The sequence below is a fragment of the Macaca nemestrina genome, chromosome 20 (assembly GCF_043159975.1).
Source record: "Macaca nemestrina isolate mMacNem1 chromosome 20, mMacNem.hap1, whole genome shotgun sequence".
Lineage (NCBI taxonomy): Eukaryota > Metazoa > Chordata > Mammalia > Primates > Cercopithecidae > Macaca > Macaca nemestrina.
The window spans coordinates 44,278,102-44,302,128 of record NC_092144.1 but is presented as its reverse complement, the minus strand read 5'-3'; the positions used below and the strand labels follow the sequence as shown (position 1 = coordinate 44,302,128).

At 43.4% G+C, this 24,027-nt stretch overlaps 2 protein-coding genes across 12 annotated transcripts in view; one reads left to right on the top strand and one right to left on the bottom strand.

Moving 5' to 3' along the window:
• Positions 1-254: 254 nt before the first annotated feature.
• On the top strand, positions 255-7,070 carry LOC105495552 (zinc finger protein 792). 8 transcript variants are annotated; one of them, XM_071086263.1, is made up of 5 exons: positions 991-1,518; positions 2,312-2,878; positions 3,549-3,675; positions 4,186-4,308; positions 4,972-7,070. In XM_071086263.1, exons 3-5 carry the CDS (start codon positions 3,642-3,644, stop codon positions 6,591-6,593), a joined length of 1,779 nt encoding a protein of 592 aa, XP_070942364.1. In that variant the 5' UTR covers positions 991-1,518; positions 2,312-2,878; positions 3,549-3,641; the 3' UTR covers positions 6,594-7,070. The 8 variants fall into 8 exon arrangements, with proteins under 8 accessions (XP_011763563.2, XP_011763564.2, XP_070942364.1 ...); XM_024797203.2 differs by having other exon boundaries at positions 991-2,494; positions 2,834-2,878; XM_011765261.3 differs by lacking the exons at positions 991-1,518; positions 2,312-2,878 and adding an exon at positions 255-481.
• A 1,244-nt stretch (positions 7,071-8,314) lies between these two features.
• Positions 8,315-24,027, bottom strand: part of LOC105495551 (zinc finger protein 30) — a 28,354-nt gene continuing 12,641 nt past the window's right edge. For 2 of the 4 annotated variants that reach the window (XM_011765258.3, XM_011765259.3), the window contains exon 5: positions 8,315-17,838. In XM_011765258.3, the coding sequence (XP_011763560.2) occupies positions 16,223-17,838 (1,616 nt within the window). In that variant the 3' untranslated portion in view covers positions 8,315-16,222. Of the gene's footprint in view, positions 17,839-18,381; positions 20,962-24,027 lie in introns of all 4 variants that reach the window. The other 2 variants (XM_011765260.2, XM_071086264.1) reach the window with 2 other exon arrangements.

Sequence of the window (24,027 nt, the reverse complement as noted above, 5' to 3'; positions counted from 1 at the left end):
CAGAACTTGCATTTTCAGCCAGTCCCCAGGTGATGCGGCTGTTGCTGGTTTGAGAAGCCCTGAACGAGAGCGACATTTAATATTACTAAGCAAAGACCCCGCCCATTGGGTACTATCCCCATTTCCAGTGTGAATCTAGGTCTTTTAGGGGTGAAGCGGCTTGCCGATGTCCACACGCGCAGGAAGAGCACCGCCTGGGCCTTTGGTGGGCGGGGTTTATCGCTGGCGGCCGCAGGCTCGGGAGCGGCCCCTTTAAGGGGAAGGCCCGAGGGCTGCAGGCGGCGGCGGTGGAGACCCGGCAAGGTCCGTTCTCCTTCCGGTCCTGGATCCCCAGCCTGACCAGAGGTTGGGCAGAAACTCGCGATCCCCAGACCCTGCCTGTGCACCGGCGGCTGGCGCCAGGCCAATGACAGTCTGGGAGAGCGCGACTCTCCCGGCCGCCTGGGTGGGGGCCGGAACTTCCTGCGCTGCAGCCTCGCAGGTCATTTCCCGGCGGGGAGGCTGAGTCCTAAGCAGCTGGGGACCCCGGGCTGGGGGCGGGGCGGGTGCGGCTGCGCCCTTGAAGCTGCTGCACCGGCTTTCCCGGACCGTGCCGGGGACAGTGAGGCCGGGGATCCCCTCCGCGCCTTTGCACCAGCCGTGACCCCTTGCAACGGGGGTGCCCGGCGGAGCTGCGCGCTCTCAGCGCCCCCAGAGCCTGCCCCCCGGGCGCCGCGCGCATTTTGCACGGGGGAGACTGAGGCTAGGAGTGCGACCCTCAACCCGTGGTCACACCCGCCTGGGGCACGGCCAGCTGGGCGGTAGCCTGAGGCTGCGAGACCCCCTTCTCCCGCCCAGTGGTCGCCCGCACCGTGGGGCCCTGCTCTGACCACAGACTCCGATGGCGGAGGCGGCCCTGCGGGATCCCGCGCAGGTGAGTGCTTGGGCGTTAGGCTCTCCGCTGTCGGCCCCCACCCTCCTGTTCCCGGCGTTGAGACGCAAAAGATGGCTTTGTTCTAGGACTTTTCACCTTTTCCATTTCCTTGCTTTTGAGTCAGGGGACCCTGGAAGGGAGTCGTTCCCAGCTAGGATCCTGAATCAGGGCAGGGTTTATATAGAGTGGCTTCCGTTTCTGAAATGTAATGGGGATGAAGGGAGAAAGGGCTTTGTAGGCACAGGAACCAGCATACGCAAAAGCTTGGGGGGTGGGGTTGGGCACGGTGTGGAGACTGAGTTGGGAGTGTTCAAGGAACCCCACCCAGGTCACTGTTACGTCTGCTGGAACCAGAGAGCAGGTGGGCTGAAGACAGACCAGAACGGCAGGCTGGAGACCTGGGCCTCTGTTTTGAGGGTGTTGGGAGCCATGGAAGGTTTAGGGCAGAGGAGGAAGATGTTGTGACTCAGGTCTTAACAGGCTCCCTGTGGATGCAGAGTGGAGAACTGCATGGGGGTGGGCCGCAGGCGGGGAAGCCAAGGAGTAGCCTAATGGAATAGCCCAGGCCAGTGCTGCTGCTGTCCGGACCAGAGTGGGGACTGGAGGTAGAGGACGTGATTGGGAACTTGATGCCTTTTAAGTCAAGCTGAACAAATTTTGCGATGTAGAGGGTGAGAAGGACGAGGGAAGAATCCATGGTTTTTGGTTTGGTGAATCCAGCTTCATGAACTGAGAAGTTGGTTGTGGGAGGAATTTTCCGTGGAAGCAGTAGAAGTTAGGTTTCGGCCAGGTTGAGCCTGTGATTTCCCAGAGACTCCCAAATGGAGTTGAAGAGTGGGCAGCTAAACACACAGGGTGTTCTGAGGGAGTTGTTAAGGTTATGAGAGACTGGATATTCATGAGAACAATGGCCAGATGATGTGTACAAATAGAACTCTGCCCCATAACCTGCCCAGGAAACCAACCCCCTTATCTACAATAAACAACCCATACAGCAGGAAGCCAGCCTGCTGTCTGTCAAACCCACAGGAAGCCAGATTGCTATCTGAACTGACAATCCAGGAAGTTAAAACAATAACTTCTGTAATGAGCAGTCCCAAATGGCCAGGGTTTGATTAATCACAGACAGCTTTCCTAATGTTTGCTCCTGCTTCTGATTTAAGACTAGCCAGAGAAAGGCAGATATGCACCCTAACCAATCACATAGGATGCCCACTTCTAGTTCACCCACCTACGAACAGGAGCCTCCAACCAGGGCATGCCTGAAGCCTTCCTTTTCTTTCGCTATAAAACTTTCCCACTCCCACCTTGCATTGAGTCTCTTTTGCTATAGTGAGCTTTGGGTAAGTAGCCTTGGCGTTTCTCATTTCATTGGTCTTTGTTTATTTCAACTGTTAGAAACATCCAAAATGTGCCATCTGGTGTGTGGACGGGAGCGTAGCTGTGTGTCAGATTTAGGAGGTGAAACTTCAGGTCATGGTGACAATGATGTTTAAAAAAAAAAAGAGGAAGGTGGGGCTGGAAAACTGAGAGCAGGGTTCTTGCTTGGGGACCGTGGCCTGTTTGGCATCATAAAGACAGGTGAGGAACAGTAGTGGTCATGGTGGTGGTGGGGGGGCTTTGTGTGGGTGTATCAGAGGGTCTGGCAGGTGGCCAAATCATCCCAAAGAGTGTAGACGTGAATGAGATGGATGCTGAGGCTTAGCAGTAGAGGAGGTAATATTTGCAGTGAGGCCTGGGCTGGTGCTTACACACTCACCTATGTTCTCACCAGGCTTCTGTGGTGACCCTTGATGGGGTTTGTCCTCAGTCTGGGGAATTAACTTGGGGCAAGAGGGGTCAATTGGCAGAGTTTCTGGCCTTGGGTGGGGGTAGGATGGCCAGAGAGGTTGGCTTTTTTTTTTTTCTTTTTTCAATAAGTGTGAGTGATGACACGGTCAGAATGTGCAACAAAGAAGGCCAAGGGTATGTGACATCTATGTGTGCCGTGGGTGGCTTAGGTTGAAGCCAGGCCAGGGGAGCTGGGGGACTCCAAGGCAAGGGTGGAGCACTCCCTCTCCCTGTTATCTGGGTGTTGCCCTTGGCAGTGGAGGCCATCAAAGATCTGGGGCAGGCTGGGATGGTGGCTGTGTTTGCTAGGTACTCTCTGGATGCTGTGTGCAGAGTGACACATGGGAGCCCGTGGAGATGGCTATGATAGGGACCAGGATGGGGAGAGGGTGGCAGTGGCAATGGGAGGCCTTGGTGAGGTCTGGAGCTGTGAGGATGGTGCAGTCCAAGAGTGAAATGCACGTGGGAGGGAGTGTGAACTGTTCACCCCAGGGCTCTGGACTGGGGTTTAAGGGAGAGAAGTCCACATTTGTATCTGAGAAGTGTGACACTGGTGACACTAGGGGAAGAGGCTGCCAGAAGAGGGAGTTGGGCCATGGACTTCAGGCCCAGAGCTTGGAGGGAGCCTCTCTGTCCCCTGCCTGTTGCTGCTCTGGGCTGACACAGTGGTCACATGAGGCGCCCACAGAACCAGGGCCTACTGCCTCCTGGAGCTATGGAGCTGGGGAGGAGAGTGACCTGGGGATGGACAGCGAGTCCCAAGGACAGAGACTGATCATGGAACAAACTGTCCCCATCATGGCAGGGCTGCGTGACCTTTGAGGACGTGACCATTTACTTCTCCCAGGAGGAGTGGGGGCTCCTCGATGAGGCTCAGAGACTCCTGTATTGCGATGTGATGCTGGAAAACTTTGCACTTATAGCCTCGCTGGGTAAGGCTGTCACCCCTACCCTGGTGTCCCGAGCTCATCTCTGCCTGTCCTCTTTGCCCAAGAAACGGCTCTTTCCTTCCCACAGCCAGACCACTGGCACTGCTTCCATCCTCGCTTTCCTGGTATGTGTGTTGTGGCTTCTGGGGCCGAGCTATGTACATTGTTCCCTCCTCTCCCTGAGCGGCCCCCACACCTGCTGCCTGAAGCCTTGCAGGGAAGCTCCAGGCATGCGGGGTCTTGCAGTCAGCTGCGTGACTCCCTCTGACTTGGCCATTCCCTCCTGGGTGATTATCCAGATCTGACAGTTCTGTGGTTTAAATTCTATGCCTTTCCTCTTGCTAATATTTCCTAAGCCAGACTGTGCCAGGAATTCCAATCACTGATGTGATTACCTCTTGCCATGACCACCTGATGTCCCTGTGTCATACGGAGTTTCCTGTCCTGTAGTCTGTCATGGGGTAGTTCAACTGGGCAAGTGCTGGCCACTCACCCACTCTGTCTTTCCCTTAGGACTTATATCTTTCAGGTCCCACATCGTTTCCCAGCTGGAGATGGGGAAAGAGCCCTGGGTGCCTGACAGTGTGGATATGACTTCAGCCATGGCCAGAGGGGCTTATGGCAGGCCTGGTTCTGGTAAGCAGTGACGGGAGCTGGGGGAGGATGTGACACCACCACTGTGTTTACATCACACCAGCATCTTCTCTCCTATTCATCATCATTTGATACCAAAGCCAGTAGCCAGACCACATCTCTGCTTTTCCTTCCCGGTGCTTGACACATTATCCATTTACCATTGCTATTCGGAGTTGGGCCTCTTGCCTATGCCCCACCTTTCTGGCCTCCGTTTCTCTCTTTCAGCTTCCTCTGCAGCACTTTCCAACACTGGCCTACGCTTAATATGTTGTGAGATACATGCTTTTCCTTGATGTGCTTGAACACCAGCTACTCAGTTGCAGGTTTTACTGGGCCTAGATGCTCGCACTGCATAGCCCTCACAGGTTACCAGCAGCCCAGGCCCTGCCAAAAGGCCTTTAAAGAGAAGTGAGTGGGAGACCTTGCCTCTCTGCCCAATACTGTCCCCCATCCTTGTGTCTCTGGTCCTGATAAGGCCTCCCGTATTTTGTGACCTGGCCAGGCACAGTATGGCAGAGCAGATTATTCCTTACCCTGACTTGAGCCTTCTTGTGTTGCCAACAATCCCATGGACTCATTCTTGGGTCAGCCAAGCATAGGTGATGGGGGTCTTTCCTTCTATTAAAGTTTATACGAACTTCACCAGCATTTCTCTGCTTTCAGATTTTTGCCGTAGAACAGAGGGCAAGGACTTACCTTCTGAGCATAATGTTTCTGTAGAAGGAGTGGCACAGGACAGGAGTCCCGAGGCAACTCTGTGTCTCCAGAAGACCTGCCCCTATGACATATGTGGCCTACATTTGAAAGATATTTTGCATTTGGCTGAACACCAGACAACACATCCCAGGCAGAAACCGTTTCTGTGTGAGGCATATGTGAAAGGCTCTGAGTTCAGTGCAAACCTTCCCCAGAGGCAGGTGCAGCAGAACGTACACAACCCTATCAGAAGGGAGGAGGACCAGGCTTTGCCTGTAAAGACCTGGGGAGACCACACATCAGATCAGCTTTCCACCTGCAGGGAGGGCGGGGAGGACTTTGTGGCCACAGCAGGGTTTCTGCAGCATGAGTTCACTCCTAGCAATGGGGAGCCGCACAAGGCCACGGAAAGTATGGTGGATTTTCACATTGCACTAAGGCATAACAAGTGCTGTGACTCTGGGGATGCCTTCAGTGACAAATCCACTCTTGTTCAGCACCAGAGAATCCACAGCAGAGAAAGGCCTTATGAATGCAGCAAATGTGGAATCTTCTTCACTTACGCCGCTGACCTCACTCAACACCAGAAAGTTCACAATAGAGGAAAACCGTATGAGTGCTGCGAATGTGGGAAATTTTTCAGCCAGCACTCCAGCCTTGTTAAACATCGCAGGGTTCACACTGGTGAAAGCCCTCACGTGTGCGGTGACTGTGGGAAATTCTTCAGCCGAAGCTCCAACCTCATTCAGCATAAGAGGGTTCACACTGGTGAAAAGCCATATGAGTGCAGTGACTGTGGGAAGTTCTTCAGCCAGCGTTCCAACCTCATTCATCATAAGAGGGTTCATACAGGCAGAAGTGCCCATGAGTGCAGTGAATGTGGGAAATCCTTCAACTGCAACTCCAGCCTAATTAAACATTGGAGAGTTCACACTGGAGAAAGACCTTACAAGTGCAATGAATGTGGGAAATTCTTCAGCCACATCGCCAGCCTCATTCAACATCAGATAGTCCACACTGGTGAGCGGCCTCATGGGTGCAGTGAGTGTGGGAAAGCCTTCAGCCGAAGCTCTGACCTCATGAAACATCAGCGAGTTCACACTGGTGAACGGCCTTATGAGTGCAGTGAATGTGGGAAGTTGTTTAGCCAGAGCTCCAGCCTCAATAGCCATCGGAGACTTCACACTGGCGAACGGCCTTACCAGTGCAGTGAATGTGGGAAATTCTTCAACCAAAGCTCCAGCCTCCATAACCACCGGAGACTTCACACTGGCGAGCGGCCTTATGAGTGCAGCGAATGTGGGAAAACCTTCAGGCAGAGGTCCAATCTGAGGCAGCACCTGAAAGTTCACAAACCAGATAGGCCTTATGAATGCAGCGAATGTGGGAAAGCCTTCAACCAAAGGCCTACCCTCATTCGGCATCAGAAGATTCATACCAGAGAAAGGAGCATGGAGAATGTGCTCCTTCCCTGTTCAATGCAACAGCACACACCAGAGATAAGCTCTGAGAACAGACCTCATGAGGGTGCTGTCAACTACAAGTTGAAATTTGTTCATCCAAGCACCCACCCTGGGGAGGTTCCCTAGGAATGCTAGCTCTGTTGGAAGCTTTCTGGGGACAAGTTACATTCTCTTACCATGGATTTTATCAGCGTTTTTTCACTGCTGGGGTTGTGATAGAAGCCATGTCAGCACCACACACTGCAGCTCTCCAGAGAATGTGTCCACCACTCCACTGCGCTCAGGGAAGGCAGACCTCTCCTCTCTCTTTCCAGTCCGTAAAGGGAATAAGGAGTAGTCTGAAGCCATGGGAAGATGTCATTCCCGCCCTGTGTGGCTGGTTTAGCTGTGGACATGACCAGCCTGTGGCTGTGAAGTCCTGAGCAGGGTTTTGCTGACAGCTTGTCCTAGAGAAGGTTTCGCTTTTTCTGGGACATTGTTGGTCTCATGCCTGTGAAGGATTTGTCCAGCCTTCATGTTACTCTGCACAACAACTTATCTCCTGTGCATTGCCCTGGTTCATGCGATGATAACGGCCTTATGATAAAGCCGCCTTTAATCTTCCATGTTCTGATCACTGTGTGGGGTGGTTCAAGAACAGAGTTAAGATCTACCAGACTGAAGGGGTCTCCAGATTATCTTGGAGGGGACAGGAGGATGACAGAGAACAACTGTCAATCCAGACTTGGCCTCATTTGCATTGCCACCAAGGCCTCCTAGGAAAAAGTGTAGGAATTTATGGGTGTAATATTGTAGTCTGAATGGCATGAATCTGCCCCGAGGAGGGGGCAGGTGTGACAAACTCTAGTACATGTGGGAACAGTGTGAATTGGGTCCCTTATTCCCAGGGGGTGCCCCATATTCCCCAACACTGTAAAGCAGATGCTGTTTAGCACCTGCCAAGGAGCCTTATGCCCTGAAGTTCAGCCTTAGGCAGGTATCTCTTAACTGTAAGACATACCAGGCCCAGCTGGGACCATAATTTGTACAGAAACACTGGATGTGATTAATAGGGAATAGGCGAGATTATAGCAAACCAGCAGAAATAGACCTGTTCTAAAGGTGCATCCATGAATGCTCCCTTGAATGTGGCTGTGCAGGATTCAGGGTTTGCAGAAATTCTCAGGACCTCTAGACCTCTGTCCTATGACTAATGTTACTGGCAGAGCAAATAATCTAAAGGTTTTGGTTTTGTGGGTTACCATCTCTGTGCTGTGCATCTCAAGGCCAGTGCTGTGCTAGCAGGAAAATAGGGACTGAGAAAAAAGCAGATCCTATACTATAGGGATTGTAGCATCTATGACATAACCAGCCATTCTTTGCTCCCAAGGCAAGAAGAAAGAGATGGCAGAGTCAATATAGGGTTGCCAAATTGGATTTTCTAAAATGAGTAGGAGGTTGGATTTTTATGTGCAACAGTTTGTTTTAATGCTTTGTTGATATGTAATTGTCATGCAATAATTATACATATTTGTTAAGTTTTGTACATTTATTATGTACACTCAGGGAACCAATACCATAATCATGATAATGAACGTATCCATCACCTGCAGAGCTACCTCATGCCCCTTTACAGTCCCTCCTTGCCTTCCCTAGGAAACCATTGATTTACATTTTTTTACTTTAGATTTGTTTGCTTTTTCTAGAATTAACACAATGGAATCATAAAGTATTTATACTCTTTTTCTTGGTCTGGTTTCTTTTGTGCAGCATAATTATCTTGAGAATCATCCATGCTGTGTGTATATATAGTTCATTCCTTTTACTACTGAGTAGTGCTATTCTGGGTGAGTGCACCATAGTTTTTTATGGTTTATTTAAAAATGTTAAAAAAATCTGATGAAATACACTTAATATGAAATTTACTATCCTAACCATTTTTAGTGTATACTTCAATGGTATTAAGTAGATTTGTATTGTTGTGCAACCATCACCACCATTCGTCTCCAGAACTCTTCAATCTTGCAAAACTGAAATTCTATACTCATCGAGCAATAACTGCCCATTCTGCCTTCCCCAGCCCCTCAAAACCACCATTCTACTTTTTGTCTGTATGAATTTGACCACTCTAGGTACCTCATATAAGTAGAATAATAAGTATTTGTCTTTTTGTAGCTAGCTTATTTCACACTTAGCATAATATCCTCAAGGTTCATCAATGTTGGAGCATTTGTTAAAATTTCCTTTTTAAGGCTGATTAGTATTTCCTTGTATGTGCTGCATTTTGCTTATCTATCATGTGTCAATGGATGCTTGGGTTGCCTCCACCTTTTGCCTATTGCGAATAATGCTGCTTCAAACATGAGTGCACAAATATCTCTTCAAGACCCTACTTTCAACTCTTTTGGGTATATCCTCAGAAGTAGAATTACTAGATGATACAATAAATCTATTTTTAGTTTTTTGAGGACCTGCCATACACTGTTTTCCACAGAGCTGCACCCTTTCACATTCTTACCAACAGTAAACAAAGTTTTAAATTTTTCAGTGCCAGGCGTGGTGGCTCACACCTGTAATCCCAGCACTTTGGGAGGCCGAGGCGGATGGTCACGAGGTCAGGAGATGAGACCATCCTGGCTAACGTGGTGAAACCCCATCTCTACTAAAAATACAAAAAATTAGCCGAGTGTGGTGGCGGGTGTCTGTAGTCCCAGCTACTTGGGAGGCTGAGGCAGGAGAATGGTGTGAACCTGGGAGGCGGAGCTTGCAGTGAGCCGAGATCATGCCACTGCACTCCAGCCTGGGCAGCAGAGTGAGACTCTCTCTCAAAAAAAAAAAGAAAAATGTTTTTCTACATCCTCACCAGCTCTTGTTTTTGGTTTTTTTGGTGGTAGCCATTCTAAAGGGTATGAAGTAGTATCTCATTTGATATGCTTTTCCTAATGATTTGTGACTTTAAGTATCATTTCATGTGCTTACTGGCCATTTGTGTATCTTTGGAGAAATTTGTATTCAAGTATTTTCTCCATTTTTTTTTTTCACCCACCCCTCATCTCCATTTTTGAATTGGGTTGTTTTGTTGTTGAGTTTTACAACTTTTCTGTATATTCTGAGTACTAATCCCTTATCAGATATTTTCTCCCATTCTGTGGATCTTTTTACTCTATTCATAGTGTCTGATTAGAAAATTTTAAATTTTCATGAGGTTCAATTTGTCTATGTTTTCTTTTGGTGTCTTTGCCTTTGGTGTCATATCTAAGGAACCATTGCCACCTACCTCTCTAAGAGTTTTTATAGTTTTAGCTCTTACATCTAGGTCTTTGATTCATTTTGAGTCACTTTTTGGAGTTAATTTTTGTATATGGTGTTAGGTAAGGTTCTGGATTCATTGTTTTGCATGTGGATATCCCATTTTCCTAACACCATTTGTTCAAAAGACTGTCTTTTCCCCATTGGTTGGTCTTGGCACCCCTGTCAAAAATCATTTGAGCATATATGTGAGGGTTTACTTCTGGGCTCCATTTTATTCTATTGGTGTGTATATCTGTCCTTACACCAATTTCATGCTGTTTTGATTACTGCAGCTTTGTAGTAAGTTTTAACATTAGGAAGTGTGAGACCTTCAACTTTATTCTTTTTCAATATTCTTTTGGCTGTTCAGAGTCCCTTGAGATTCCATATTAATTTTAGAATGAATCTTTATATTTCTGCACAAGATATTATTGGGGTTTTAGTAGGGATTCCATTAAATATATAGATCACTTTGGGTAGTATTGACATCTTAATAATATTAAGTTACCTAATCTGTGAATATGGAATTTCATTCCATTTATTTATGGCATTGTTTTCTTTCATGAGTGTTTTGTAGTTTTCATTGTACAAGTTTTCACCTCCTTGGTTAATTCCTAAGCATTTTATTACTTTTGATGCTAATGTAAATGGAACTGTTTTCATGATTTCCTTTTCAGATTGTTCATTGTTAGTGTATGGAAATGTAAGTCATTTTTCTGTGTTGATTTTTTTATCCTGCTAGTTTGCTGAATTCATTTATTAATTTTAACAGTCTTTTTGTGTGTGTGTGTGAAAACTTTAGAATTATCTACATGTAATATCACCTGTGATCAGAAATAATTTTACTTCTTCCTTTTCCAATTTGGCTGCCTTTTACTTCTTTTCTTCCATAGTTACTCTGGCTAGGACTTAGAGTATGTTGAACAGAAACAGAGAAAGAGGACATCTTTGCCTTGTTCCTGATCAGAAAGTGTTTGGTTTTTCACCATTGAGAATGATGTTAGCTATGGGTTTTTTATATATGGCTTTTATTACATTGACATAGTTTCCTTTTATTTCATTTTTTGTTTGTTTGTTTTTTTTTTACATGAAATGGTATTGAATTTTTGTCAAATGCTTTTTCTGCATCAAAAGAGGTGATTTTTTTTTTCCTTTATTCTGTTACTATGGAATAGTATATTGATTGTTTTTCATGTGTTGAACCATCCTTGCATTCTAGGAATAAATCCCACTTGGACATGGTGTATAATCCTTTTAACATGCTGCTTAATTTGGCTTGCTAATATTTGATTGAGGATTTTGGCATCAATGTTCATAAGGGATATTGGTCTGTAGTTTTCTTATGTTTGTCTGGCTTTGGCATCAGGGCAATTCTGGCTTCATAAAATGAGTTAGGAAGTGTTCTCTCCTTCCATTTTGTGGAAAATTTTAAGAAGGATTGGTGTTAGTTCTTTAAGTGTATAGTAGTATTCACCAGATAAGCTGTCAGGTCAGGGCTTTTGTGTTTTTCTTGTTGGGAGGTTTTTGATTCTCTGTCTTTAGTGTTGATAGGCCTATTCAAATTTTTCTTTTTTATTTTCTTTTTCTTCTTCCTCTTCTTCTCATTCTTCTTCCTCTCCTTCCTCTCCTTCCTATTCCTCTTCTTCATCATTGAGAGAGAGAGAGAGTGAGAAAGAGAGAGAGAGAGTCTCGCTTTGTCACCCAGGCTGGAGTGCAGTGGCATGATCATGGCTCACTGCAGCCTCAACCTGCTGGGCTCAACGATCCTCCCACTTCAGCTTCCTGAGTAGCTGGGACTACAGGCATGCACCATCATATCCAGCTAATTTTTATTTTTATAGAGACAGGGTCTACCTATGTTGCCCAGGCCAGTCTCAAACTCCTAGGCTTAAGCATCCTCCTGCTTTGGTCTCCCAAAGTGCTAGGGTCACTGGCATGAGCCATGGTACTCAGCCTTTTAGTTTTTCATGATTCAGTCTTGGTAGATTTTGTGTTTCACAGAATATATCCATTCTAGGTCATCCAGTTTGTTGGCATACAATTGTTCATAGCTCTCTTGGAATTTTTTTTTATTTATATAGACTCTATCATAGTGTCTTCATTTTAATTTCTAATTTTATTAATTTGAATATTCTTTTTTAGTCATTTCTAACTAAAATTTCTCTATTGCTTTTATATTCTCTAGTTATCTCTGCTCTAATCTTTATTATTTCCTTCCTCCTGCTAGCTTTTTGGTTTAGTGTTTTTGTTTTTCTTTTTTGTTTGTTTTTTTTTGAGACAGAGCCTTGCTCTGTTGCCCAGGCTGGAGTGCAGTGGCACGATCTTGGCTCACAGCAACCTCCGCCTCCCAGGTTCAAGCGATTCTCCTGCCTCAGCCTCCTGAGTAGCTGGGATTACAGGTGCGTGCCACCATGCCCGGCTAATTTTTGTATTTTTAGTAGAGACAGGGTTTCACCATGTTGGTCACACTGGTCTCGAACTCCTGACCTCGTGATCTACCCGCCTTGGCCTTCCAAAGTGCTGGGATTACAGGCCTGAGCTACCGCACCTGGCCTATTGTTCTTAAGTTTCTTAAGTTATAAAGTTTTTCTTAAGTTTTTTTAAGTTGTAAAGTTAGATTTTTGATTTGAGATCTTTCTTCTGTTTTAATATAATCTTTGTAGCTATAAATTTCTTCCTTAGGCACTGCTTTTGTTGTATCCTACAAGTTTTTGTATATTGTTTTCATTTTCTTTCATCTCTATTTTATAATTTCCTTTGTGATTTCTTTGATAAAATGATTATTTAAGAGTGTCATTTACTTTCTACAAATTTGTGAATTTTCATGTTTTCTTAACTTTATCCTCTTGTGATCAGGGAAGATATTTTATATGATATATATCTTTTTAAATCTATTGATCCTTAATTTATGGCCTAACATGGTCTATTTTGGAGCATATCCCATGTGCAAGTGTATTCTATTGTTATAGTGTATTCTATATATTTTCTTTTAGATCTAATTGGCTTATTGTATTGTTCAAGTCCTCTGTTTCCTTATTGGCCTTCTGATTGTTTTATTTATTATTGAGAGTGGGTTATTGAAGTCTCTATTGTTGTAGAACTGTCTATTTCTTCTGTTAATTCTGTCCATTTTTGCTTCGTATATTTTGATGGTCTGTTATTAGGTATATAAATGCTTATAATTGTTATATGTCCTTGCTGTCTTGAATCTTTTCTTAATATGTAATGTCTCTCTTTGTCTTATGGAACCTCATTTTGATTTAAGGTCTATTTTGTTTGATACCAGTATGTCCATCCCTGCTTTCTTTTGGTTACTATTTGCATGGAATATCTTTTTCCATTCTTTTACTTTCAATCTATTTGTGTCTTTGGATCTAAAGTGAAACTTAGTAGACAGCATATAGTTGGATCATGGGTGTTTTTTGTTGTTGTTATTTGTTTTTTAACCCATTCTTCCAGTTACTGTGTTTTGCTCTGAGGATTTAATCCAGTTATATTTAAAGTAATTACTGATAAGGAGGGACTTACTTCAGTCATTTTGCTATTTATTTTCTATGTGATTTTAGCTTTTTTGTCCCTTATTTCCTATATTACTCTCTATTTTGTGTGTTTGATTTTTCTTTTTTTTTTTTTTTTTGAGACGGAGTCTCGCTCTGTCGCCCAGGCTGGAGTGCAGTGGCCAGATCTCAGCTCACTGCAAGCTCCGCCTCCCGGGTTCCCGCTATTCTCCTGCCTCAGCCTCCCGAGTAGCTGGGACCACAGGCGCCGCCACCTCGCCCGGCTAATTTTTTGTGTTTTTAGTAGAGACGGGGTTTCGCCGTGTTAGCCAGGATGGTCTCGATCTCCTGACCTTGTGATCCACCCGTCTCGGCCTCCCAAAGTGCTGGGATTACAGGCTTGAGCCACTGCGCCCGGCCTGATTTTTCAAATGTGAAACATTTTAATTTCATTCTCATTTCATTTTGTGTATATTCCATAACATTTTTCTTTGTGGTTACCACGGAGATTACATTTCACATCCTAGATTTGTAATACTCTGATTTGAACTTTTACCAGCTTACCATTAATAACACAGAAAAACTCTGATCTTACACAACTCCATCCCCAACACTTGTAGATAGTAATGTCATAAAATTACCTCTTTACACATTGTGTGTCCAAAAACATAGATTAATAATTTTTTAATGCATTCATCTCTTAAATCACATAAAAAACAAAAAGTGGAGTACAAACCAAAGTTACAATAATATGAACTTTAAAATTTTCCCAGGTAGTTGCCTTTACTAGAGATCCTTATTTCTTCTCATGGCACTGAGTTATTGTCTAATGTCCTTTCATTTCAACTGAAAGGTCTCCCTTTAGCATTTCTTGCAGAGCAGTTCTCTTGGTAACACATTCCCTCAATTGGGAAGGTCTTCACTTCTCCCTCAGTTTTGGTGGATAGTTTTGTCAGATTTAGGAGTCTTGGTTGTCAGTTCTTTTCTTTTAGCACTTTGAACATGTCAGCCCACTGCCTTCTGCCTTCTGCCCTCTAAGGTTTCTGATGATAAATCTGATAATCTTAGTGAGTATCCCTTGAATGTAATGAGTCACTTCTTTTTTGCTGCTTTCAGTATTTTCTTTATGTCTCTGTCTGACAGTTTGATTATAATGTGTCTCAGCATGAGTCTCTTTGAATTCATCCTTTTTGGAGCTCATTGAGCTTCTTGGGTGTTTATATTTATGTCTTTTTACATCTGTGTAGTGTGGGTACAAAAAAAAAAGTCTTTCATCAAATTTGGGTAGTTTTGGCCATTTCTTAAGAAGTCCCTCTTCCTCCTTGTTTCTCTCTTTCCTCTGGCACTCCCACCTTTTCTTCTATTAGTTGCATGTGGGTTTTTGTCTGTTACAAATTAAGCTACTGTAACCATTAGTGTATAGGTCTTTGTGTGGAAATATTCTTTCTCTTCTCTTGTGTTATCTAAAAGTGCAATGCCTTTGTTGCAGGGTAGGTGAATATTTTACATTTTAGGAAACTGCCAAATTGTGTTCTAAAATTATTATGCCATTTTACATCCCCTGGGATGTAAAATTTAAAATAAATATAGGGATGTATATTTATTTAAAATTTATTAAAATATTAAATATTAAAAATTTAAAAATAAATATAGGGATATACATTTATTTTTATTAAATGAACTTTAGTGGTTTGTGTCTTCAAAGAGAGTTTGTTCATTTAATTTTATTTACCAGATTTATTGGCATAAATGGTATAATTCCCCATGAAATTGCATCCCCGATTGTGAGCAAGAGTTCCAGTTTTGTCACATAATCACCAACAATTGCTATGATCTGTGTTTTTAATGTTCATAATGCTACTAGGGATGGAGTAATAATACCTCATTGTAGTTTTAACTTGCATTTCTCTAAGGGTTTATGATTTTGAGCATATTTTAAATCATGTTTTTATTTGCCACCCACATAACTTCTATGGTAAAATGTCTACTCATATCTCTTGCCTATTTTAAAAGTAAATATTAGTTGATATTGAACTAGTAAAGACATTTTTTGGAACTGCAGTTATTCATCGATAAGTAACTACAGTGATTTATTTGTTTTATAGGGTAATTTTGAATATTGGAAGAATATTTCCTCAAAATTTTATGCTGTTCACAATGGAAAACTAGAGACATGAAACACTTTTAAGTTTAATCTGAATGATTAACATATTCTCTACTTTTTTAAGTCTACATGGCCAATAAAACAACAGATCAAGTTCTGGTTTGTAGTGTTTACCAATACCCTAGGTGTAAATACTTCTGTCTTGGCCAATTTCAAGCTACAACACAATGTCTCTGAATATGGAGTTGGGAAGACACGTGCAATAGCACACCATTGTATTCTGTTTCCACTGAATAGATGCAATAAATGTAAATAACCTCTAAAGCATAGAAAATAGTAAAATAAATAGGAAATGAGGATTTTTTTTTTTTTTTTTTTTTTTTTTTTTTTTTTTTTTGAGACGGAGTCTGGCTCTGTCACCCAGGCTGGAGTGCAGTGGCCGGATCTCGGCTCACTGCAAGCTCCGCCTCCCGGGTTTACGCCATTCTCCTGCCTCAGCCTCCTGAGTAGCTGGGACTACAGGCACCCGCCACCTCGCCCGGCTATTTTTTTGTATTTTTTACTAGAGACGGGGTTTCACCGGGTTAGCCAGGATGGTCTCGATCTCCTGACCTCGTGATCCGCCCATCTCGGCCTCCCAAAGTGCTGGGATTACAGGCTTGAGCCACCGCGCCCGGCCGCCTTAAAGTCTTTTAATGGTAAATTAAAGATTAAAAATTAAATGAAGATTCTTATGTTTTCTGAATTATATGATGAATTATAAGAAAGATGAGAATAGGCCTACCAATATTCTTCACATTTGAAAGTTTCCTACTAGCATAAATTCCCTGATGTTCAACAATGTTTGAGCCATACACGAAGTACTTCCCACATTCCTCAAACTCTTAGGGTATAACACCCATATGCTTTCTCAGATGCACTTTAAGGGCTGAACTGTATCTAAAGGTCTTCCCACATATTTTACATTTAAAGAGTTTCTCACCAGTGTGTACCCGCTGATGTTCGGTAAGGAATGAATTAAGTCTAAATGCCTTCCCACATTCCTTACATTCAAAAGGTTTCTCACCAGTGTGAACACTCTGATGTCCAATAAGTTGTCCATAAACGGTAAAGGCTTTCCCACATTTGTTACATTCATAGGGTTTCTCCCCAGTATGAATTCTTTGATGCTGAACAAGGTATGAGCCAGAACTGAAGGCCTTGCCACACTCCTTACACTCATAGGGCTTCTTACCAGTATGGATTCTGCCATGTTGTACAAGGTACGAGGCTCGACTAAAAGTCTTTCCACATTCCTTACATTCGTAGGGCTTTACATCAGTATGAATTTTCCGATGCTGTGTGAGATGTACGTGCACTCTGAAGGCCTTGCCACATTCCTTACACTCATAGGGTTTCTCTCCAGTATGAACCCTTTGATGTACAGTAAGCTGATGGCGACTAATAAAGGCTTTCCCACATTCCTTACATTCATGGGGTTTCTCCCCAGTATGAATCCTCTGATGCTGAACAAGGTATGAGCCAGTACTAAAGGCCTTGCCACACTCCTTACATTCATAGGGCTTCTCGCCAGTGTGAAGTCTTCCATGTTGAACAAGATACGAGGCACGACTGAAGGTCTTCGCACATTCCTTGCATCCATAGGGCTTTATCCCTGCGTGAATTCGCTGATGTGCATGAAGGAAGGAACTAAGTCTAAAGGCCTTTCCACATTCCTTACATTCAAAAGGCTTCTCACCAGTATGAATACTCTGATGTCGAGTAAGCTGTCCATACACAGTGAAAGCCTTCCCACACTCCTTACATTCATAGGGTTTCTCGCCGGTATGAATTCTCTGATGCTTAGCAAGGGGTGAGCTAGTACTAAAGGCCTTCCCACATTCTTTGCATTCATAGGGTTTTTCACCAGTATGAATTCGCTGATGTTGAATCAGGTATGAAAAGGTACTGAAGGCCTTCCCACACTCCTCACACACAAAGGGTTTTTCACCAGTGTGAATACTCTGATGCCGGGTAAGCTTTCCATATGCTAGAAAAGCTTTCCCACATTCTCCACACTCATATGGTTTCTTCCCAGTATGAATACTCTCAGGTACTGTAAGTTGATAGTTACCGCTAAAAGTCTTTTCACATCGCTTACATTTGAGTGACTTCTCACCAGTGTGAATTCTCCTATGCTTAACAAAGGCTGAACCTCTGATAAAGGCCTTCCCACATTTCTCACATTTGTAGGGTTTCTCATCAACATACAATCTCTGATGTATGGTGAGTTGATGTCCATTACTAAAGTTCTTCCCACATTCTTTACATCTGTTGGGTTTTTCACTACCATGTATTCTTTCATGTTGAACAGGCTTTGAGTCTTGACAAAGAGTCTTTCCATATTCCCGACATTCACGTGGTTTCTGTCTACTAATTTTCTGATGTGGGGCAAAAGATGGACAGTTTTCAGAAGGGAGCATTTCTTTACGGCCAATTGTATCATCTTCCAACTGCAAATCTGAAAGAAAAATTTTAAAAATATCTTATTGTTCTATATGAAAAAAAATTCTAGAGAAGAGAAAAACTGAAAATAACACTAACTAGAAATAAATAGCTCAGTAATATTAAAATACCATTATGAAATTCAAAAAACAGAAGGAATACAGAGATTAACAAGTGTTTATGTAAAATAGTAAGGTTGGTGATTAGTGACACAGTTTTTATTTAGGTGTGCATAAAAATCTTTGAAGAGCCTGTTAAAAAATGGATGTTCAAGCAGCATCCAGGCCCTCTGAATCAGATACAGGGGACGTTCCTGGGCATCAGTACTATCAACCTTTCTAACAAATGTTTCTGATGCAGATGAAATTTTTATAATCCATATTTTATTGTTCCTTCTGGGGGTTTCTTGTGGCACTGACATTAAAATCCATGTATCTTTCCACAAATAATATGGTCCCTGTTCACCTCTCACGCCTCACATCAAGACACAGCTCCCTCTGTCCCATACTGACCTAATTTCCCCCTTTTAGCACCTTGACGTTCTTACAAATTTTCTCACCTTTTGGTTCCATGTGCAAGTGGCATCATTGCCTAAAAATCTTCTGGCATGTTTTGTTTGTAGACTGGAGCTTTCTTATCCTATCCGTGTTTAAAATAAAATGTCACTTTATCAGGAATATGGTAAACTGCCAACTTTGTCTAAGGATGTCCATGTCTTTATTTTCCAGCACTTCATTCCTTGGTTTCCTGCTGGTTTTCTTTTTCTTTTTTTCTTTTTTGAGACAGGATCTCACTCTTGCCCAGGCTGGAGTGCAGTGGCACAACCACAGCTCAATGCAGCCTCAAACTCCCAGGCTCAGGTGATTCCCTCCTACCTCAGCCTCCTGGGTAGCTGGGACTACAGGTATGTGCCGCCATGCCCAGCTAATGTTTTTGTAATTTTTATAGAGATGGGGTCTCGTCACATTGCCCAGGCTGGTCTCCAACCCCTAGGCTCAAGTCATCCTCCCACCTCACCTCCCAAAGTCCTGGGATTACAGGCATGAGCCACTGAGTCCAGCCTCCTATACAAAAGAAATAATAGTAATAAAATATCTCCATGCAAAGAATGATATTTTATAATTCCAATGACAATTATCATTTGTTGTTAAAACCATGACAAGACATATTGCTAAACTGAAGAAATGCATACTCCTTGAGAATAAAGTAAGATCACACAGATTATTGTTTAGTCACAAGGAGAAACATGTAACTCAATAATGTGGGCTTGGACCATTATCACTGTAATCTAGTAGACAGTCTTTTAATGAGGAGCACAGCCAGACGTTAGATGTCTCCTGATAAGATACACATTGCCTCCTTTGATATATTCAGACAAAACTGTTTACCACCTTTTAAAATATTACCATATTATTTGATAAGCCCATAGGACAAGATCACCGGGGTGGCCACTAAAGCACTGGGTTTGTACACAAAAACCAACTGCAAAATTGGATTAGATGTTATCTCACTGAACTCAATACTTGCCTTTAGGACGGTTCCCGTTATCTCTTAGGATCACTGTGGCCCATTCATCCCCCTTGTCAGAAAAAGAAACCTTTAGATAACTTAATTCAAAGAGGAGAAAAACTGGACCTTAGTTTGTGTCAAAAAACTTCAGTCAGGCTGCGTGCAGTGGCTCACACCTGTAATCCCAGCACTTTGGGAAACCGGCGGGCAGATCATGAGGTCAGGAGTTCAAGACCAGCCTGGCCAACATGGCGAAACCCTGTCTATACTAAAAATACAAAAATTAGCTGGGCATGGTGGCAGGCACTTGTAATCCCAGCTATTCGGGAGGCTGAGGCAGAAGAATCGCTTGAACCCAGGAGGTGGAGGCTGCAGTAAGCCAAGATCGTGCCATTGCACTCCAGCCTGGGCAACAGAGTGAGACTCCATCTCAAAAACAAAACAAAACAAAACAAAACTTCAGTCACCACTGAAAGAGAACTTTGGACTGTTTTTTTCTACCTCCGAGCCTTTTAATGTCAGGCTACACAAAAGGACCCTCAAAATGGGGAGAATCATATTTGCCCTGTAATCCAGATAACAGATCTGGACAATGTCACAAAGACACAAATTCATGTCCATGAAACTCAATAGGCAACTGGTTCAAAATACATTGTTTAAAAAAGTACCTTGCCTTCCAAGCAAGAAACATTATTCTTATGAGAAGAATGTTGTACTCGTATCTTTAAAGACCTCTGAAATCTTTAAAAACTCTAAAATGATTTAGGAAAGAAATAAGAAATCATGAAATTAGATAATTGGGATAATTCTTCTATATCTGGTTCTGTAGGCTCTTTGGATTAGGGATGGGATCTGTCCACGTGGTTGCATTTGGGTATAAGTCTTTGATCCTGGCTTAGAAGTGAACTATAAATTCTGACCGTAACCATTCTCTTAGGATTTGTCTATACTCTAGGGTTCAAATGCCTAGAGTCATAAATGCTATTGTGCAACCATTTTCTCATCAAATGATCTAAATGATACTCAATTTTGTTTTTTTGAGACAGAGTCTTTCTCTGTCGCCCAGGCTGGAGTGCAGTGGCACGATCTCAGCTCATTGCAAGCTCCACCTCCCGGCTTCACGCCATTCTCCTGCCTCAGCCTCCCGAGTAGCTGGGACTACAGGCTTCCGCCACCACGCCTGGCTAGTTTTTTGTATTTTTAGTAGAGACGGGGTTTCCCCATGTTGGCCAGGATGGTCTCGATCTCGTGACCTCGTGATCCGTCCGCCTTGGCCTCTCAAAGTGCTGAGATTACAGGCGTGAGCCACCGCGCTTGGCCTGTTTTTTTTTTTTTTTTTAAGACAGAGTCTCGCTCTGTCACCCAGGCTGGAGTGCGGTGTGGCTATGTCAGCTTAGTGCAACCTCCACCTCCCTGGTTCAAGTGATTCTCCTGCCTCAGCCGCTTGAGTAGCTGGGATTACAGGCATGCACCACCATGCCCAGCTAAGTTTTGTATTTTTAGTAGAGACATTTCACCATGTTGGCCAGGCTGGTGTCAAACTCCTGACCTCAGGTGATCTGCCTGTCTCGGCCTCCCAAAGAGCTGGGATTACAGGTGTGCGCCATCATGTTCAACTCCAAATGATACTCTAAATAAAAGAATAGAAAAAAAACTTTTGGAGGTTGAAATGACATAGTTGTGTACATTTGGATAATCATGGCCCCAAGAAGATAACAGCCTATTCTACAGACAAGGCTGAAGCATGACCAAAAAGGAGACAGGGGACATTGAGAACAGAAATCAATGAAATTCCCTATCTCTGTGCTAAAGAAAACTGAGACCAGCATACCTCCCTGAACCTGTCTTAACCTTCAATATTCTCTCAGGGCCCACGGGATAAATTTTTAGGTTTTGAGTTTCTTTTTCAAGCAGTTCTATTTCTAAGAATTAGCATTTCATGACTTTTAGTCTTTCTTAAAGGCCTTCAAAAGAACAAAGAGAAAATTTACTTATTTTCAAAATACACTAAATTTCATTCAATTTTACAATTAGAGCTCTACTACACCTTTTTATAAAACTACAATCTACTATGAGACAGTAATCTTATTTATTCCAGTAAGAATCATGTGTAAGAATAAGTTTCCTGGGAACATTTTTCTGTATCATCATCCTGAGAGTTATTTCATCATTATTTGTCAATTATGCCCAAGCATGTGAAAACAGAAAGACTAAATAAGAAAGTGGATGAATGATGGCACTGCCTAGAAAGATGATGCAGTAGTGAAATAAATCAATGATGAACCATCCTTCCATATCCTCACTGTGTTGCTCAAAAACCTGCAGTGCCTTTGAAAGCTTGAAAAAGTCTGGACACATCACCTGCATGTCTTTTTTTAAAAAAAGTAGCTTTTAGACTAGGCACGGTGGCTTACGCCAGTAATCCCAGCCCTTTGGGAAGCCAAGGAGGGTGGATCAGTTGAGGTCAGGAGTTTGAGACCAGCCTGGCCAACATGGTGAAACCCTGTCTCTACTAAAAATACAAAAGTTAGGCCGGACACAGTGGTTCACGCCTGTAATCCTAGCACTTTGGGAGGTCAAGGAGGGTGGATCACCAGGTCAGGAGTTCGAGACCAGCCTGGCCAACATGGTGAAACCCCATCTCTACTAAAAATACAAAAATTAGCTTGGTATGGTGATGGGCACCTGTAATCCCAGCTACTCAGGAGGCTGAGGCAGGAGAATTGCTTGAACCCGAGAGGCAGAGGTTGCAATGTGCTGAGATTGTGCCACTGTAGTCTAGCCTGAGTGACAGAGCAAGACTCTGTCAAAAAAAAAAAAAAAGTTAGCCCGATGTGGTGGCAGGTGCCTGTAGTCCCAGCTACTGGGGAGGCTGGGGCAGAAGAATTGCTTGAACCTGGGAGGTGAAGGTTGCAGTGAGCTGAGATCACACCACTGCACTCCAGCCTTGGTGACAGAACAAGACTCTGTCTCCAAAAAAAAAAAAAAAAAGAAAAGAAAATTTAACTTTTATTGAACACTGTTGAGAATTCAAAAATTTCATTATCTACCCATAGGAACAAAGATTAGCAAGCTGACGAAGACATGTCATAAATATCAGACAAATCAGAAGATAAATATGAAAATAAAGGAAGCAGCATTCTAGACCTTCACTGCCTCATCTGAGGCCCACGAGCCACAGGCCTAGACCAAATTGAGATGTTCTGTGAAACATCCACACCAGATCTCAACCACTTACTAAAAGGAAAATAATTATATAGTGATTATGTATTAAAATGATATTTGGAATATACTGAAATGAAATATGTTATTAAAATTAACTTTACCATCTTCCTTTTCCTTTTTATTAATAAATGTGGCTACTAGAAATTTTAAAATTATATTTGTGGCTTGCATCATATTTCTATTGGAAGTGCTGTTCTAGATGACAAAAGGATACCTGGTGCATTGTCTTACTAATCCACATTATTTATTTTTAAAAATAAAGACACTGGCCGGGTGTAGTGGCTCACCCCTGTAATCCCAGCACTTTGGGAGGCCGAGGCGGGTGGATCACTTGAGGTCAGGAGTTCAAGACCAGCCTGGCCAACATGGTGAAACCCTGTCTCTATTAAAAATACAAAATTATCTGGTGTGGTGGTGTATGCCTGTAATCCCAGCTACTCTGGAGGCTAAGGCAGGAGAATTTCTTGAACCTGGGAGGCAGAGGTTGCAGTGAGCTGAGATTGCGCCACTGCACTCCAGCCTGGGCGACAGAGCAAGACTCCATCTGAAAGGAAGAGAGGAGAGGAGAGGAGAGGAGAGGGGAGGGGAGGGGAGGGGAGGGGAGGGGAGAGAAGGGCAGGGGAGGGGAGGAGAGGCCAGGGGAGGGGAGGGGAGGAGAGGGGAGGGAAGAGGAGACACTGATAGCTAAGTTGCATGTGGACTGAGTGGAACTCTATAAGTACCTGATGGGAACTCCATACTCTGAGCTTCCCTAAATGTAGAATCTCTTAAATGGCATGCCTTCTGTGGGGACCCTGGAAACCATGCCCATGGAATTGCTACGGGTACTGAGTTCTGTGAAATGCTTGTATCTTCTTTAAGTCGTGGCAGCTCGCAAACTCACCTGGTGTGTGTCTCGTCTATCTGCGCCTTACTTTTGGATGGCTATGCGAGTGTATCCCGCGTGAACCACTGTAAGGACGCAGCCTGACAGAACAGGTGAGGCTGCCCTGCCGGCAAGCTGGGGTTCCTGCTGCGGAACAGATGGTGCCAAGACAACCACAGGCAGTCTTAGTCTGAATGCGCAGTTGAGCCTAAGATGAACCTCCGGTGGGCACTGCAGGTGAAATGGTCTTTTGTGTGTTTGAATCATATCCTTAATTCTTAGTACCTTCTGCAGTATTTAGGAATAAAGTCTTGCAATTCTACAAGTTACTTAAATGGTCCAGCAAAAAAATTTTGTACACACAGATATAGAGCAAAGTGGTAAATTATTAAGGACTAGTGAATCTTGGTGAAGATTGTTATGGAGTTTTTAACTCAGTTGGCAAAATGCAAAAAAAGTTCCCAAATTCAGACTTTTAAGAACGGTATAATACTTCCAGATATTAAGCAATACTATAAAAAACAAAAAAGAAAATCCTCCAAGTAATATAAGGAGACTGGTAGGATACAAGGTGTATTGGTTTGAATAGTGTCCCCCAAAGTCCTT